This window comes from Apteryx rowi, unplaced genomic scaffold (genome assembly GCF_003343035.1).
Source record: "Apteryx rowi isolate R43461 unplaced genomic scaffold, aptRow1 scaffold_212, whole genome shotgun sequence".
Taxonomy (NCBI): Eukaryota; Metazoa; Chordata; class Aves; order Apterygiformes; family Apterygidae; genus Apteryx; species Apteryx rowi.
In genome coordinates this window covers 155,974-172,289 of record NW_020448442.1, presented here as the reverse complement: position 1 = coordinate 172,289, position 16,316 = coordinate 155,974, and the positions used below count along the sequence as shown (strand labels likewise).

General features: G+C 42.8%; 1 protein-coding gene across 1 annotated transcript in view; it reads right to left on the bottom strand.

The window, feature by feature from the left end:
• Positions 1–16,316, bottom strand: part of SYCP2L (synaptonemal complex protein 2 like) — a 32,486-nt gene that overhangs the window by 10,945 nt on the left and 5,225 nt on the right. The window contains exons 7-23 of the mRNA XM_026064267.1: positions 16,150–16,238; positions 15,849–15,883; positions 14,978–15,120; positions 14,506–14,558; positions 14,090–14,135; positions 13,211–13,303; positions 13,062–13,122; positions 11,562–11,710; positions 10,841–10,901; positions 8,190–8,314; positions 7,617–7,692; positions 7,409–7,493; positions 6,682–6,772; positions 5,618–5,661; positions 3,517–3,565; positions 2,322–2,377; positions 667–812 (exon numbers count right to left, since the gene is read on the bottom strand). Of these exons, the coding sequence (XP_025920052.1) occupies positions 667–812; positions 2,322–2,377; positions 3,517–3,565; positions 5,618–5,661; positions 6,682–6,772; positions 7,409–7,493; positions 7,617–7,692; positions 8,190–8,314; positions 10,841–10,901; positions 11,562–11,710; positions 13,062–13,122; positions 13,211–13,303; positions 14,090–14,135; positions 14,506–14,558; positions 14,978–15,120; positions 15,849–15,883; positions 16,150–16,238 (1,402 nt within the window). The remainder of the gene's footprint in view (positions 1–666; positions 813–2,321; positions 2,378–3,516; positions 3,566–5,617; positions 5,662–6,681; positions 6,773–7,408; positions 7,494–7,616; positions 7,693–8,189; positions 8,315–10,840; positions 10,902–11,561; positions 11,711–13,061; positions 13,123–13,210; positions 13,304–14,089; positions 14,136–14,505; positions 14,559–14,977; positions 15,121–15,848; positions 15,884–16,149; positions 16,239–16,316) is intronic.

The window sequence follows — 16,316 nt, the reverse complement described above, 5'->3', positions numbered from 1 at the left end:
GAACTGAGCATTACTAAGACTCACTGCATCCAGAGCGGTTCGCCAAAAAAGGGCAGGCCTGGCAGCTCGTCTGACAGCCCTTAAGCCTCAACCGGGGAGTGGGGGCTGGTACAGGAGTGAAAGCAAACTCTTGCAGAACATGATATAAAGCATAATTGCTCCCTCGCCTTTCTTATGCTTTTTAACTCCTGCAGGGATCAAACAGCAAGGCTCATCCTCCACATTAGAGAGAGAGAGATCCCAACACTTTTAGATCACTTTTGATTGAACTCAGAGGCCCCAGCAGCCACCGAGAGCAGCCGCCAGGGAGGCTCACTGCTTGCCGGCTCTGAGCAAGAAATGCTCTCATGCTTCACCGCGGCTGTTTTTTTTAAACCACTGGAAGGATGAGCATCTGTCAGAGCTTGAACAGGGAAATGGGAAAGCCTTGGTCTGCAGATTGCACAGTTGCTAAAGATTTACTCCCCGTGCCAACCGTGCTTCAGGAGGGATGGGAAAGTGAAGGGGGGCAGTTGCAGCTTGGCCCATCCTGCTGGGATCAGGGCTCCCCCAATCCTCCTCAAGCCACACAAAACCCAGCAGCAGCTATTTCCTTATCTGCCCTTTTACACTTCGGTCGTACAGTATGTTGCACACAGCAAAGTGCTGACAACAGACTAACCTTACCTTTTAATTTACTTCTGACCCTGGGCCTTTTTCGAGTGTAATCAAGGGATCTTGGCAACAATCGTTTCTGAGAGTCGAGGATCCAGCTTTTTTCACTCTGGCCAGTGCTTGCATTTTCACTATTACTTTCAGAGAAAAGATGTTTCCTGTAATCAGACTAAAGACACTATTAAGAGTGAGCCCTGCTCAGTCAGTCTAGCAATTATTACTAGCAAATTATTCCCTTTCTTCCTCCCCACAGAGCAATACCCAAAGCATTTTAAGCCATGAAATCTGCTAAAACAGCAGCTAAACAGTTAACAGCAGGGTAAAAACAGTAAGAGGTGGGCACTTGCCCTTTGTCAGTGCAGTGTTTAGTGTCTTCTTTCCTCATTTCCCCCTCCCTCCTGCTCTGGATAAAAGACCTTTCAGCAGAACAACAGAAAAAAAACTAAAATGCCTGAGCTGCAGCCAACTGCACAGCTGGAAAGAAGAAAGCAGACATTCACTTTGCTGCTCTGGCAGCCTCAGCGCCCTCCCAAGCATTACTTTTAGTGGCCACAAGTAGTCCATTTTCAGACTCAGGAATGGGGACAGATGCCTTAGATGGCTCCCAGGTTGTTTTAAGTGCCATTTGCCCATTGCCACCCCTCTGCCCCCGAGGAGGTCTTCCCACCACTGCTGAACGCATGTGGCTGGTTTGCACACCAATGCCTTCACGCCCCCTTGCCAGCACACGGGGTCTGGGGACATGCCAAAAACACGTTTGTGGCTCATCAGGGAGCAGTGACCAGCAGAGATACGAGCCCGCACTGAATAAGCTTAAATTTCAGACTGTTTGAGGGCATAACAGCTTGTCCCCACCCACACGCACAGCCGCCGCGTGCTCTAGGGACCGGAAGGCACGCACGACCTACCCGCCTTCTCTCGAGCTTGCTCGAGTCCCGAGTCTTGTTTTCCATTTCATCATCCCTGCTAAGTAACCCATAAAGACAAAGTCAGACTAGCGGAAGGTCCAATAATTCATCGCAGTGGTATAGAAGGTGCAAAAATATATGRCAGTGGTATAGAAGAGATGCAGCCRAATAATAGCAGAAGGGGCTTTTGAGAGATCAACAGGGTGGCCAAATTATTAACACACAGTAATTAGCCACGTTTTTCTTTGGCTGGTTTTTGAAAGCAGTAATCCAGGAATGCTTGAAGTTTAACAGCAAACAAACAGCAAACAAACAGCAAACAAACAGCAAACAAACAGCAAACAAACAGCAAACAAACAGCAAACAAACAGCAAACTATTTAGAAGTGGCAAGTCCCTGGCAGCTTTATTGTAACTGGAGATGGCAAAGGAAAGGCAGAGTATCTGAGCATTTTTTCAAAAGTCAAATCAGCTGTATAGGCACACATATACGTATTTATAGGCATAGGCATTTTTKGGGAGTCAGGTCTTACTATTGTCAAATTAGACAGAAGTCGTTTTTCTCTCTAGTGACTCTTATATTCTCAGATGCAATTTTAGTGTTGATAACATCTACAGCTACTGTGACAGCTAAGCCAGGAATAGTTTATTAGAAGCATCACATAAACTATTTTAAGTTAAGATCGAGAAGGCTAACTAAGGTAATGGATTCTTAAATCCAGTCAAGAGATTCATAAATGGTGCATGCATGATTCTGTACCTCTGATTTTGTGAAGAAGGTTTCTGTCCAAGGATCCTTCCTTTGGCTTCAGCAACCTAAAACAGAAGCACATCTTTTCTTAAAGTTCAATTACCCCGCAAAGTAATCTACAAAATTAAAATGCATGAGGACTCAGAAGGGCTAGAAGAGGAGTGGATTACAAGCAGCCCAGCATGGAAATCCCCCTTTTTAACTGAAAGGGATTTGTTGATTGAAACAGTGTTGAAAGTGACAATTGACAAACGTTTGTCATCTTAAACAGTGCTACTTCTCCCCTCCCCCCCATTTTTTTTTAAACAAATAATGCTCAAGAGGAACCTCATTTAAGCAATGATGACAGCACTAGTACTAGCATACTACAAATATACTATGCAACACATAGGTAGATTTTGAACAGAGCTGTTTAAACACTACTAAGCGTGCCATGAAGCAGGCTTTTATGCTGACACCCAGTGACAGTACTGAGGACTGGGTGATGCCCAGCTCTACAGCAGAATTTTGGGGTGGCCAGTTTGGYACCCACTATCTCTTACTTAATAGGAAGCACCAGTTGCCCCAGCACCAGGAAGATGCTGAAAGTTGAAGGTTTATACTGCAGAAACACCTTCGAAACCAGTTTTCAGCTTCCTGGGAAAGCCCGCACTGGTCAAAGTCTCAAAGCAGGCACAGCTGTGAATTCATTTGACTCTCCAACAGTCCGCAAATGTCAGTCAAGCAGCATTAACAACAAAACATTTGTGACAACTGACTTGAACCAGCGATTCCCAACAGACAAAGCATGGCTGGTAACAGATTTGGGGTCCTCTGTTTCAGCACAACATGGAAGACTCTCAGCACTGCTCTTTCAATATTCAGTAAAATGAGAACAGATGTTGGTCTTCAGTTGCAAAGATATCCCACAGCCTCATTTGAGCAACAGCTCAAATTCCTATTGCAACCAGCTTTATCATACCACACCCATCACAAAATTCAAGAGGTTATCAGCATTTTTTTTCCTCTGGGAAAAAAAATGTCTTTATGCACATTACAGAAATAAACCTCAGATTACCAGTTATCTGTTTGACTCTTGCTACAGGAACACATCCACCCTTATTGCATTTCTGCAGTAAGTGATATAACCTGCTCCAAGTTTTCCCTGTCAGCTGCTGATCCGGGACCTTAGCATGGCTCAAGACAAGTTCTGCCTCAGCTTTACCTTTTCATGGCTTGCAGAGTCCRAGTTTTCAAAGTCATAGAAATCCTTCCTGCAAGAAGGCAGCATATGAGACAGTGGCATACCATCATGAACAGTCCATCTATAGAACTTCACTAAGAGCACTGGGTGGGGGAGAGGAAATACTATTTTTAGTATTTATAAACTCTATTTTATAGTCAACACAAAGATTTTATATGCCTAAAACTTAAGCTGAAAAAACAGCACCTTAAACAAATACTTGTTCCTTTCCTACTTAGTCTCTATTATTGTCTTACAATTGAAATAAAAAATTACTTCATTCTCAGACCTTATTTTCAAACAAACATTCAGAAGACATAACCAAGTCAGCTGTAGCAGACAAATCAGTAATAACAGGATATGGTAGGAAGGAATCAAGAATGCATTGAAAGACAACTTTAAAAGTATTTAAAAAGACAAAATTCCATTTAATTCACTTCTGAAAATTATAGCATTTAATGGTTGCTCTCTAATTACTTCTGTGTATGCAACCAGATTTTTTCATGCCTTTCAAAATTTAAAATAAAAGTTATCCTGATATCTTTCTCCAGATCCCAACTATTTTAAAAATACTACAAACTATTGCTCAGCATACTTTATACTCTCCTTTTCTTACTAGTACAGGAAAAATAAAGAACTAGACTACTTTCTCATTAAAGTTTCCTAAAGGAAAAAAGAAATGCACATTTTTAGATGAAACACTAGAGGGAGCAGAATGATTGAGCTAAGACATCCTTCTCCATCTCTAACTTTTACTCTGCCACTCTTGTTTTACCAATGGTACTTGCTGTATGAGTTATTTATCTGAAGACACAACTTGTAGCCATGACCTTCTACATCAACTCTTCCATTCACATCCACAACCAATCCAAAAATCCATCTAATTTTTTTTTTTTAAGTTAAGTCAGTAGACTAAAACAAGACACCCAGGAAAACACAAGCATTTAAAACTCAAAACTTTATCCCCATCAGATATGGCTGCATCTTGCAAGATCACCTCCAGCTTGCTTTGGAAAGCAAGCACTATTATTTCTTCCACAGCAAGCAGCAATTGACTTCTTACTATGTTAAAGCAAAGCCCTTTAAAGCAAGAGGTGAGCCTTAGCTTTAATTTTTTGTCCTATGTTTGTCCAGTTTCAGATTAAAGACTTCATTGCCTGAGCTGCCAGAGGCACAGCTCCCCAAAATTGGAGTGTCTGAGCAGGACACAGGTTGTGAAATGACAGTCACATCTGGAAGACAACGCCAATGTCCTTCCCTTGTGCACGGTCCTGGGGCCCAGTGCTGTCACCCCTTGCTGATGCTGCAGTGTGGTCCAGGCATCTCAAATGGACAAAGCTGCTTCGGACCACTGCGAGCAGCTGCGGTGGCCACAATCCTTGGCATAGGGGCCATTTGCTTTCCTTTCCGGCAGGATAAATCAAGTTGCGCACACCATTTCACTGGCAGAGAGTGCAGGGAGAGCACAGGACGGGGTATGACATGCAGGGCCAGGATGAGCTTCCAGCTCCAGGGACAGCATAAATCCCTCCAAAACTCTTCAACACCTCTGTCCACAGAGCCACCAGCTTCAAAGTGTGAGCAAACTGCTGGATGGGGGTAGGAGAGGGCAACAGATGGAGAAAGAGTCCAGCCTGGAAGTCTAGGACATGCGACACCAAAGGGCTGAGGCAATATCAGAACAGCTTAGATATCTGTGAATCAGGCTGCTACTCATAGCTCTGTATGGCCATTGTCCTCTCATCCTCCAGAGGGTCAAGGAAAATAGGAAGGCTAACGGGACATAGTATTGCAGAGGTAAGGGCATTTTTGGCAGACTGGAAATAGCTTCTCCTCAAGTCAATCACCATGCGGACCCAAAGGTGAGTCCCCTTTGAGACAAGTGAGACAAGTTATGAACTTTATCAAAACAACAAGCAGCCAGCTATTGCTGTTGTGTTCAGACAGCTCACACCATGAGCGCTTTTCCCTCCCCCTGCACTAGTGCTAGAAACAGTCTTAAAAAAAAAAAATTATATATGTATATATTATCAATCACATAGTGCACTAAACCCCACATGTGCTCAAGACTTATATATCATACCTGGCTTCAGTCTTCTGTTTGACCAAACTTGATTTTCTGTTTCTCTTTTCCCTGGCAACATCCTTCAAAAAGGAGAAAGGAGTTCCTAGAAACTATGATATGCTAAGTAATATTATTGTCCTACAGCATACTAAAAGCAGAGATAAGAAATATCAGGAAACATGTGGTCTTTTAATCACAACAACCACCTGGCTATAACTATTTCTTGGAGCTCTTTCCTACCAGAAAGTATGGGAGTCCTGGAGCTAAAATGAGGGGAGAGGAAAGGATACAGAGGAAAGACAGTTTAAAAGCATTGAATTCATTGTGCAGTGAGCACTGGTTATGCGGCCTTTGAACTGTAAGTCTGGGGGAAATAAATGAATAAATAAATAGATCTAAACCAATTACTTGGAAATTTAAACCAAGGTGTGAGTCTAAAATCTGATTTCGCAGATAAGCTGAGTATCAACCCACAATTAAATTCATTGCTTCAGGAGTTTATTTTCTCTTGTGTTCTACACAGATCATTTTTGTACTTGGACAGAGATCTCTGAGATTTCCAAGTGCTCAACTTGTCTAAAGAGAAAAACACAGCTAGAGATGGCTCTCAGTTACTTGTGGCTAGTTTACCCACATTTCAAGCTCCCATTCCAGCAGTCCAGAGAGAGATCTGGCCTGGGAGGATCATCGGAGCTCAGGTCAAAAACTGAATAAACGTGGCTATGTATTTCCAAGACCTGCTTCACTTCAGGAAGCAACTCTTTGCTCTTGTAGATTGCACCCAAGTCTTGCAACACGCAAGTTTGTTCCCTTCAGAGCGGGGCTGGTTACCTACACACTGTATTCCTATACCCTGAGCACAGCACAGGTTATATATATACTGACCAAATTCAGCTGCGCTTGATTGCTAGCTTTGGTTACACTGGACTGCGGTTGACAGTCATTGCCTGTGCAGCACGCTCCTGAGGCTGAGCAGTGCGTTACATCAGGTACCACCTTATGTGGGCTCAGGACACCTCTTGCGCGGGACTGGGTCAACCCAGTCCTGCTGACTCCTGCAGTGTCACGGAGGGCACCTGCACCCTGTGCCAGACTCCTTCCCTCAGGCGGCCCCRAGACGCATGTACCTTCGGTGTCGATTCCTCTATGGGCTCTTCTTCTAGGGGCTTCTCACTAGGGACAACCAGACACGTTAGATGAACACAGCATTAAGGATCTTTCATTTAAACCCCAGATAGGCAGTTTATGAAGTAATAAGAAGAAAATAACCTGCACTGATAAGCCTACTAGCATCAAAGCGTTAATTTAACAGGTACATAAGGAAGAAAGCTAACAAGTAGCTCTACACGAGCCCAACTTGTCAACTAAAAGAACTGCCATTCCACATAGCTCTGAAGAAAGGTTTAACTAATGCCAAGGTGGACCCAAATTTGTGCAACGCTACACAAAAATTATGACTGTAATTTACAAACAGCTACACATCTGGTGAGCTCCGAGTACACTGCTGAAGTTAGACTCTGTAACAGAGGTGCGTGTTCATCTTTTGCTTGGATTAAATCACGGACGAGAAGGAAAGGTCACACCAAGCTAGCAGCCGAGCCAGTAACCAAGCATGACCATTCTGTAATCTGAAGTGCTGTAACACCGGGCAAACCACCTTGCAAGTCAGTGTAGCAAATGGATTTTTTTTTTTAATTTAATAATTGATAAAGTAATCCTAGAAGTCACACACATTAAAACATGGGGGGGTGGGAAAGGTAAGGAGGGATGGTGGAAAGAGTTACAACTTTTTGTCTTCAAGACACTTACCTAGGCTTAGCTTTCATCCTTGGAGATGGAGTTTTGGATTTTTTTGCTGAGGGAGGCAAGGAAACTACAGCTTCACCCTCTGGAGCTACTGTTAAACTCTTTGTCTACTTTCTTTGGAAGGCCCACAAAAGCAGAGCCTTCACAGAGCATCACCCAGGTAACACTTAAGTGGGTCAGACTTAAGGAATTGAAAGGACCTGGGCCTGACCTGGGCCTGGGTTAGCATCCTCCAAGTCAGTCTGCTGGCTCACTGTAATCATGGTGACAGAGGTAACCGTTTTCTGCTTGGAGACATGAAACAGTAAACAGATCATGCATATGATCAATAAAAAAAGCCTAAGAACATGGAGAGAGATTTTCAGTGCTGGCCTGTAGCAGCAGCTGGACCACAGGACTTTCATTAGTTATACATGGGTATATATACACACACACGCATACACACACACATGCATATATATATATAAAATATATATGCACAGACACAAACTTTTTTTTTTTTTTTAAATACATAAAGTGACACTATCAGCTTCTCACCAAAAGCATCTTACCATCCCCTGATAAGAGTACAATTTTTTTCCCCCTTTTTAAAAACAATTTTACAAGATTGCAGCTCTGGAAGCAAGTATCTAGAAAGCTGACTTCCCACTGATTGAGAAGGAAGGTGTTGTCAGATCTGGGTACAAATTARTTTTTTCAAAGAAGGTTTTAACTATACCTATTTTAAAAAGCAGAATAGAGGGGGAAAGGGGGCACAAAGCCTTCGTTTCACTGTACACAAAACACTTACTGTTACGGTGTCTGTTAACTGCTCACTGTGCTGAGAGGCTAGGATGTCTGAGAGGGAGTCTGTGTTTTCAGAGTTTGAAGGATTTTTCTTCCTCGGTGGATTACTGGACTCGGGTATTACTGTGGAACAACAACCTTAATGAGAATATCTCTGTTGTAATTGAATATGCAGACCTTTCCATTCTTAAACACATACATAAAAGCAAAGCAGTATAACCTAATAGGAACAAACATCTCATGATCATATTTAACAAAAACATGAAACATCTCCAAGCTACCCAGTGCAGAATTGCAACGCTAAATAAATGACATCTTGAGCCTACCTCTTGAAAGCCCCTCATAGTGTATGAAGATGTATAAATTTATCATCCTGTTGCTACCTCAACTTTTTGCTCCAGAAGGCATGAAACAATCATTTATGTCTGACTAAAGCAAAGGAACAGGACCTTCCACCATCTCTGGTTCCCTGGATTGAATCTCAGCTGGGCACTTCAAGAGGTCTTTCACTGGAAATACGTGGCCTTCCAACCCTTCGTACTCCAGGACTGCTCCGAGTAGTAGTGCAGTCTTGTACCTCTGCATATGCTTCATGGATGCGGATGAAGCAGAGCTTCTCCCTTCCCTACTTTCTCCTGAGCTTCCAGAATCTGGAAGACTTCCATTATAGCTTGCTTTTGGTAATAATTTAGGGGAATGGTAACTACTGAACAAGTTACACTCTCAGACATTGAAAGCTAGAAAACATTTAGTAACTGTTTAGGGTATTACACAGAATAGTTGGGGTTGCAAGGGACCTCTGGAGATCACCTGATCCAACAACAATCTACCCCAATATTCACCCAGAGTAATCTGAAACCCACTATAAGCAGAAGGAAAGCAAAAATTTGCTTTCAGCACAGATGTAGAAAGAATGCTACCCAATACAAGTGCTCTTTGACTCRTACTTTGTTATCCAAGATGGTGAATGATAGCAATGGAGAAAAAGTTGAGGTCATTGCCTTAGAAAACATGGAAAGATCTCTTAAGCAAGTTACACCAGGGGCTTATCTACACTAAAAAGTAGTTGCATTAAAAAAGTTTGCAGTCAGCGTGTATGGAGAAGCCATAGAATTTAATATCATTACGTCCTTGTTCGCACTGACTGCAGACACCACACTAACATAGGTTTACCACTGTCTGAAGTAAAACCCTGTTTTCTAGCAGGGAAATATACCAGATTTCAAACAAAAGAAGAGGCCACTGTGCAGAAGAAAGCCACTTCCCAAATAGCTCGATACTGAAGTTGAGCTAAAGAAACATTTCCCTTTTAAGACAAATTTTGATTCCCTTTTTGGCTTAAAGGAGCTTTTCCTCAAACTGTGAATCACAGCCTTGATAGGGCATTCAAAACAGGACAGAGAGGAAAGGAAGAAGAAACTGCCTTGTCTTCCCCTTGGACTATTGCTGGACTTGGACCTTCCTTTGCCTAAGGCCCAAGCGTTACACCCGTACTTCAGACTTCATGTTCCCTCAACATTCACCATATTTGGATCAAACCAGTCTCCAAGCCTGCCATGCCAGCAGCTATCTACACACTGGATTACGTTGCCCAAGCCCTGCCTGCAGCAGTACAAACTAAGTGCAGTGAAAAGATACTAGAGGAAGACATCCTGTAGGAGACTATCATGGGAAGCACAGGAAAGGACAATACCATATGATTTCCTTGCAAACAATTTAATGTGTCCAATCCCTCCAATTAGGAGGAGGGTGGCCAACYGGCCGAGGGAGGCGGTTCTCCCCTCTGCTCGGCCCTCAGAGACTGTTGCCCTTCCATCATGGATGTCCTTGAAGTGCAGGTAYGCGGCCACGCATCACTCTGTCCACACGGACAGGCTGGGGATGAACGTCTCAGCTCCCCAGCCTGCACTTCAGCAGCACCGCCAGGGTTCTCCAGGAGTTCAGCTGGCTCAATGCACTCCCGTCCCAGTATCCTATGCATTCACATTCCCAGCACATTGTCAAGAAGCAACAAAAAATCACTTCCATGCAGGAAGCCTTGGTACTGGCCATGTCACTGCAGACACGACCATTCCTCAGGGAAGGGCACGTGCCAAGACACAAGCCTTGGTCCATCAGAAGACTAGTGCTCTTCACGAGACTGCTTTCACAGGCACATCAGAGCAGAGCATCAGCTCCCTCCGGAAATCTCCCACGAGCATCCCCATGGCATCCGCACACCAGGAGCGACATAGGGGGCAAGCAAGGGGGAGGAAAGCCACAGAGGGACGCGCCCACAGTGACTGTAGATGGAGAAACTCTACTGCATGCTCTTCATATTTCAGAGGGCAGCTGGCAACCGAGATCAGCCTTGCCAGGGTAGCCAGCAGCGTGCTGATCCAGCCTTCACGAGAGGGGCTCCCTGCCTGTGCAACCCCACAACTGACGGCCAACCTCTCTGGGCCAGGGGGACTTGACGCCTACCACTAAAGGCAGTTAACAAATTTACAAGATGGGAATAGTAGAAGACCAATGGGTGGTTTGGGKTTTTTTTGTTTGTTTTTGCCCCCCATCCCCCTTTAAGTGTGGCTAATAGCAAGCTGTTGGGTGAGAGTGAAGACATTCATTTTAAATCTGAGCAAGTTAAATTCCATACAAGAAAAGCATCACCTGCTTCATTCTGCCTGGCTTGCTCCCCAGCTTGGATGGGCTCCTCTTCAGCCATGTTTATCTGTTGGTGAATTAATGTCATGTGAAAACAACCTTAAAAGAGCAGAATCTTTTATCCAATAAAGCCAGCTACTTACTAATGTAACTAACAGCTGTTAACCACCAGCCACAAATCACTGGATGCTAGTTAACCATTTGGAAGTCTCTCAGCTCCTACAAGGATAAATGAATGCCACTGTACTGCGACTACTCTCATGCAAGTTTTTCTGCAAATCCCATGGACTGTGGATGAATCACAGCTATAAAAAAAATGCTTAAGCAGCTTTCCTTGTGTTTTTCCATTAGCTTGTGTCGGTTTGCTCATCCAGTACAATGTAATACTTTGAGTTAATATACAAGTTATTTACAATTCCGGTTATGCAATTAAATATTGTAGGTTTTACTTTTGCTGAGTTTTGAAGTTGAAAATAATCACACTGACTGAACCAATTAACAAAACAGCTCTGAAACCCTAAACTTGAGTCCACTGAAGCTTTTTTCTAAAGCCGAGAACTCCCTCCATGTCAGGCCAAAGCTAAGAGCTTCTATGTGAACAGTCACAAACTCTCAAGTGAACATCTAATGAACAAAGCAGATATAAAAAAAACACTGAATGTTTTTGACCCACTGTACATTAATTAAAATATAGTTTATAAAAGAAAAACTCGTACCAAGAGCTTACCATCATTTTTTCATCTCCTAGGACTTTTCTGAGTGCATCTAAGATTTCAAACTCGGCACTGAAGGATATTTTTATTTTTGTTGCTTCATTTTTGTTGACAATAGCAGGAATCTTCATGTAAATTTTAACAGTCTTTTCTCCACCCTCCTCTGTTTTAAAAAAGGGCAGTTAAATCTCTTTTAGAGCAAGGCATTCAGTCTATTACCCCAAAACCATTTGGGTAGGTTGTTTTGTTTTCTTTTTTAAACCTGAGGACAACCTCTTTTACATATTGCCTGTGCATTTCCAGTTATGCTAGTCACCCATTTCTTCCTCATTAGTTTTAGATGATTAYGGCATTTCCTAGCCCATCTGTAAACCCACCCCTTGACTTGCCCTGACAAAGGGAGCCCTTAAGATTGCAACTTGTCCCCTCCAGAGCGGGTTGCAGAGCCCCCAGTACAGCACTGCTGCAGTCTGTAGCATGCAGATTTCCTGTACTTTCTACAACACGTCCGAGTCTTTCTTCCTTGTGGTTCCACCCATCACCACCACAGGAGGCAACGTGGAAGAAAGTCACCTACACGCACAGGAGCTTGAGGACATCCAAAAAGCATTTGTTGCTTTGCCAGCCCAGCCCAGCACACATTTAATTGCTATTTTGGTGCCTTTTTTTGGGCACTGAAATCATTCCTAGGGCATCATCCAGAAAATAAGTCTTTGCAGGGCCCAAAATGGCTAATATGCAGCTTCACTTGCACTACTCTCTGCAAGCCAGTGCCACACACTGTGTGGCCACTGCTCAGCCACCATAAGAGGCCATCAATGAACCCATTTTCAACATAATTGTATGCCAAAGCAGTACAAGGAAAGGTGGTGGTTAAGATCACTCGTTACTACAAAAATGGTGCCATTTCCATTAGCACATTGATTTATACTGCAYTGTATAAAACTGAACTGGCACAAGTGTTTGGAGTTACACTCCCAAGATGACGTCATGCTGCGGAGTTCAGTGCATTAGAAAACAACTGCCCTCAGCAGCTGTGATCCTGTTGGACACTGGCAAGTTTGGTTCCAAGATGAGATGGACTCTTTCTTTGGGGCTACAGAGGCTGCAGTTTCTCAGGCTGAGCCAACCCAACACTTTGCTGTCACTAAATGAGGGTGCTGGCGTGCCCTCGCCTCCTGCCACCCTTCCACTTTCCTCTGGTGCTGCCATCGGCCTTAATCCCACTCCTCCCCTTCACACCCACCATGTGGATTACCAGACCCGAGCATCTCCACCTCACTAACACAGTGGGCGGCTATCCCCTTTTTTCTTTTTGCCCAGGCTAGTGCACTGAACAGGCCCACAGGAAGGTCCCACAAGCAGAGCTAGTGCAAGGCGAACATCAAAAGCACACGGCTAGGAGAAAGGAAGCCACCGGCACTCTTTTTGGCAATGACGAGACTTGAAATCGGATCACTGTGTCTTGTGAAACCAGAGCCAGACAGAGGGTAATGCCAGCTGCACAGTCTTACCCTTCAGGCTGTAACTACTGACTGCTTCTTTTGACAGCCTCACAGAGTCCCACAGAGCACCCTATAAAAACAAAATAACCACAGCAGAAGGGCTGAGCTAGCACCAGCTGCATTAGTCTAATCAAAGGCCAAGCGGGCTTTGCTCCTACCTCGCTACTGTCCACGTAAAAAGTCACGCTCTGACTGCCAGCGTTGAAGTCAATCCAGAACTCCTCCAGCTTCTCGTCCGAGGGCTTCTTCACCTGAGGGGGACACAACAGCCACCGCTGCCACTTCCAGAGAAAACTCATTTGCAAACTACTCAGTCATTCCCCATCTTCTTTACAGCATTAAGTTGCAACAAGTTGCCCCATGTATACCACATAGAAATAAAAGCTGGGCTCAAACTGCACGTTGTCCACCTACCGCTGACCCAACCACACCAGTCTAGTCAGAATATTACCGTACATCAGCTCACAGGAAGGAAATAATTCAAGCAAATGCTTGTACACTTGGTTCAGGGAAGACTCTACGAAGCCTTCCGCATTTCTGAGTACTTCTACCAAGCAGAAGCACTGGAACCAGCTTGCAACAAAGCTCTTCRGTGACTTGGCTTTGATTTGAAACAACTATCAGAAACAGAGTGCAACAAATGCAACGTTTACTTAGACAGCTGTAAAGTGATCTGTAACCACCAAGCAGATCTTGTACTCGGGCAGCCTGGGAGTAACTCTTCCAGAGGAATCAGAGTTCCCCTGTCCGGTTTCTTTTTAAAGCTCTCTCTTCCTTTACCATGAAGAGAAGGGCTGCTTCTATCGTTCAGCTGATACAAAAGATAAGTTGGCAGCAGTAAGTTCGGAGTTGGACGACATAACTAAGCAAACTTTCAAACTAGAATAGAAAGGTATATTTCCACTCAAGAAAATTAAATCCTTTTATGAAAAGGAAAGGGGAAGGGGGAGGAGAAGGACCCATACACCACACAGAAATTAACCATATTAATGGTGGTAACACTGTAGGGGATGTGCCACAGCAGTAAGAAACATTACCTCATTCATGTCAGCAAAAGCAGATATGCAAGGAAACGAATAGACTCTGGAAGAAAAGCAAACTTGCATATGATACGTTCAACATTAGTCAGAGTCTGAATTTATGAAAGCCAAAATCCTGAATAAAGTTTACTAAACTTATTGTTCAAAAGGTTAACAAATTTCTAGAGGTAAACTAGGCTTGGAGAAGCTTATAGAAAATGTTGTTTTAGTCATTTAGTGATACCTTGTTTTTGTTAATTTTACTTTCAAAGAATCATCACTAAAAAATTAAAAAATATATATATTCTCACACATGATGTAAATTATTTTGTGGAAAATACAACCCAAGTCAGTCTATAGCCCTAGTTTTCCCTCTGTTTCTGTTTGGTTGAAGTAATGACAGCATTAATTTAGATTCTTGGTCCACAGCTTACCTTCCTTCATCCCCAAGCCTTTCATTTAGTTGATTAAGAAATTTCCTGCAGTCCTTCAAGACAAATGACATCTTATCAAAAATCAGTTTACATTTCCTTTGCAAAGACTTATTTTATTGGAGCTGCATCTCTACTCCAGTTATAAGCTTTTAAATAGTCAGTATGATGCCAAAAGCCTCCAAACAGAAATCACAAAGTATATATATGTGTGTGTGTGTGTGTGTGTATATATATATATATGCATATGCATGCTTTAGAAGTAGAACATCTTAGAAATAAGAGCTACTTTAATTATATGCCATTTTATATTTGCTAGGTTAAAAAATCCCCCTACCACCTCCAAATAAGCTTCTTGCATTTATAACACCACTTCTGTAGGAACTTCTTACAAGGACATCCTGGCTGAACTCAAACAACACTAGCCCCTATGCAGCCTTGTCAAGTATGTTGTTATCAAAATAAAGGCCCTTACCGTCTCAAATTCTCTATCCTTGATCTCTTTGAAAGCTTCAGCAAGATAATTATCTTCAAACCAGTGGTGAACAAGGTCATCCCTCCATTTTTTTGTCATTAGCCTACAAAGTGCTTCTGAAAGGGCAACCTGAAGGTCATAGTCTACATGGTAAACATAAAAGAATAAGCATCTCCCCCACCATAACAGAGAATTGGTATTTTTACTATTAATATACTTTAAAAAAAAAAAAAATCACATTAATCAGCTACCTTCCATTTCACCTAGGAAAATAACACTGCGTTATAGTGGAGGGTAACAGCCGAGTGTTTATTCCAGCCATCAGAGGACATGTAGTTAATTACCCTTATTCAACAGGTACAGAGCACTGATAACTGTCACTATGATTAAGTCATTTTTCATGTACCACAATGTAACTACCTGGAAAGTGTTATTGCTGGGGGGCAGGGGGAAGAAAAAAAAAAAAACAAAAAAACCCCCACACACCTAAGACTTGACTTAAGAGGCGATAAAGCCCTATTGACTGCAGTTTATCCCCATCATGGTCAAGTAGTTAAGCTTTACTTTAAAATGAACAGCAAGCATACTTTTTAAGCATATACATAAAGCTGATATAATTACCTTTCTATTCATATCACAGTTGAGCTTTTCTTATTAGTTAAGACTTAATACTAAATGGAAAGAATTAACAGATTGTTATATCTAACAATTTTTAATGCAGACTCTTAAAGTATTATCTGATTTTCCTGCCAGAGAAATCAAGTATCTAAAAGGAAGTTATTAAAATTATAATTCATCTATAATAAATAAGCAAATAAAAAGACAGTAGAGAACCCTAGCTTCATAAAAATAACTACTGAGCACTTCTTACCACCAACCTCCAGAATACTTTTTGCAAGATCTTTCCTGAAAGAACATAATGCAATGAATTAAAGCAGAAATAAAACACTAAAGCGATTTTAATCAATAAGCTGGATAGAAGCACACATGCTTCATGATAATGATCAAGCGTAAAATACAACGGCAAGGCCAGGGCTTCGCCCGTGCCTGTGCAATCAAGCTGCACTGCCCAACCAAGCAAACATTACGATCATGGAGAGCTGGAAAGCTGGTTGCTTCCAACAACTAAACACCGTCTTCCCTGCAGCAAGCGTTGGCAGGGGAACACTTACGTGAGTGAGCACATTTCTTCGGACAGAGGAAATTTCTTTCTCTCCTCTCGTGGTACGCTGTCCAGTATAGAGTTGAGAGTCCTCAAAGCCTTTTTATTCCCCCCACAGGGGAAGGGAACAGAATGGGAAGGGAAAGAAGTCAGTAAGATTTTTTCATGATTTTCACA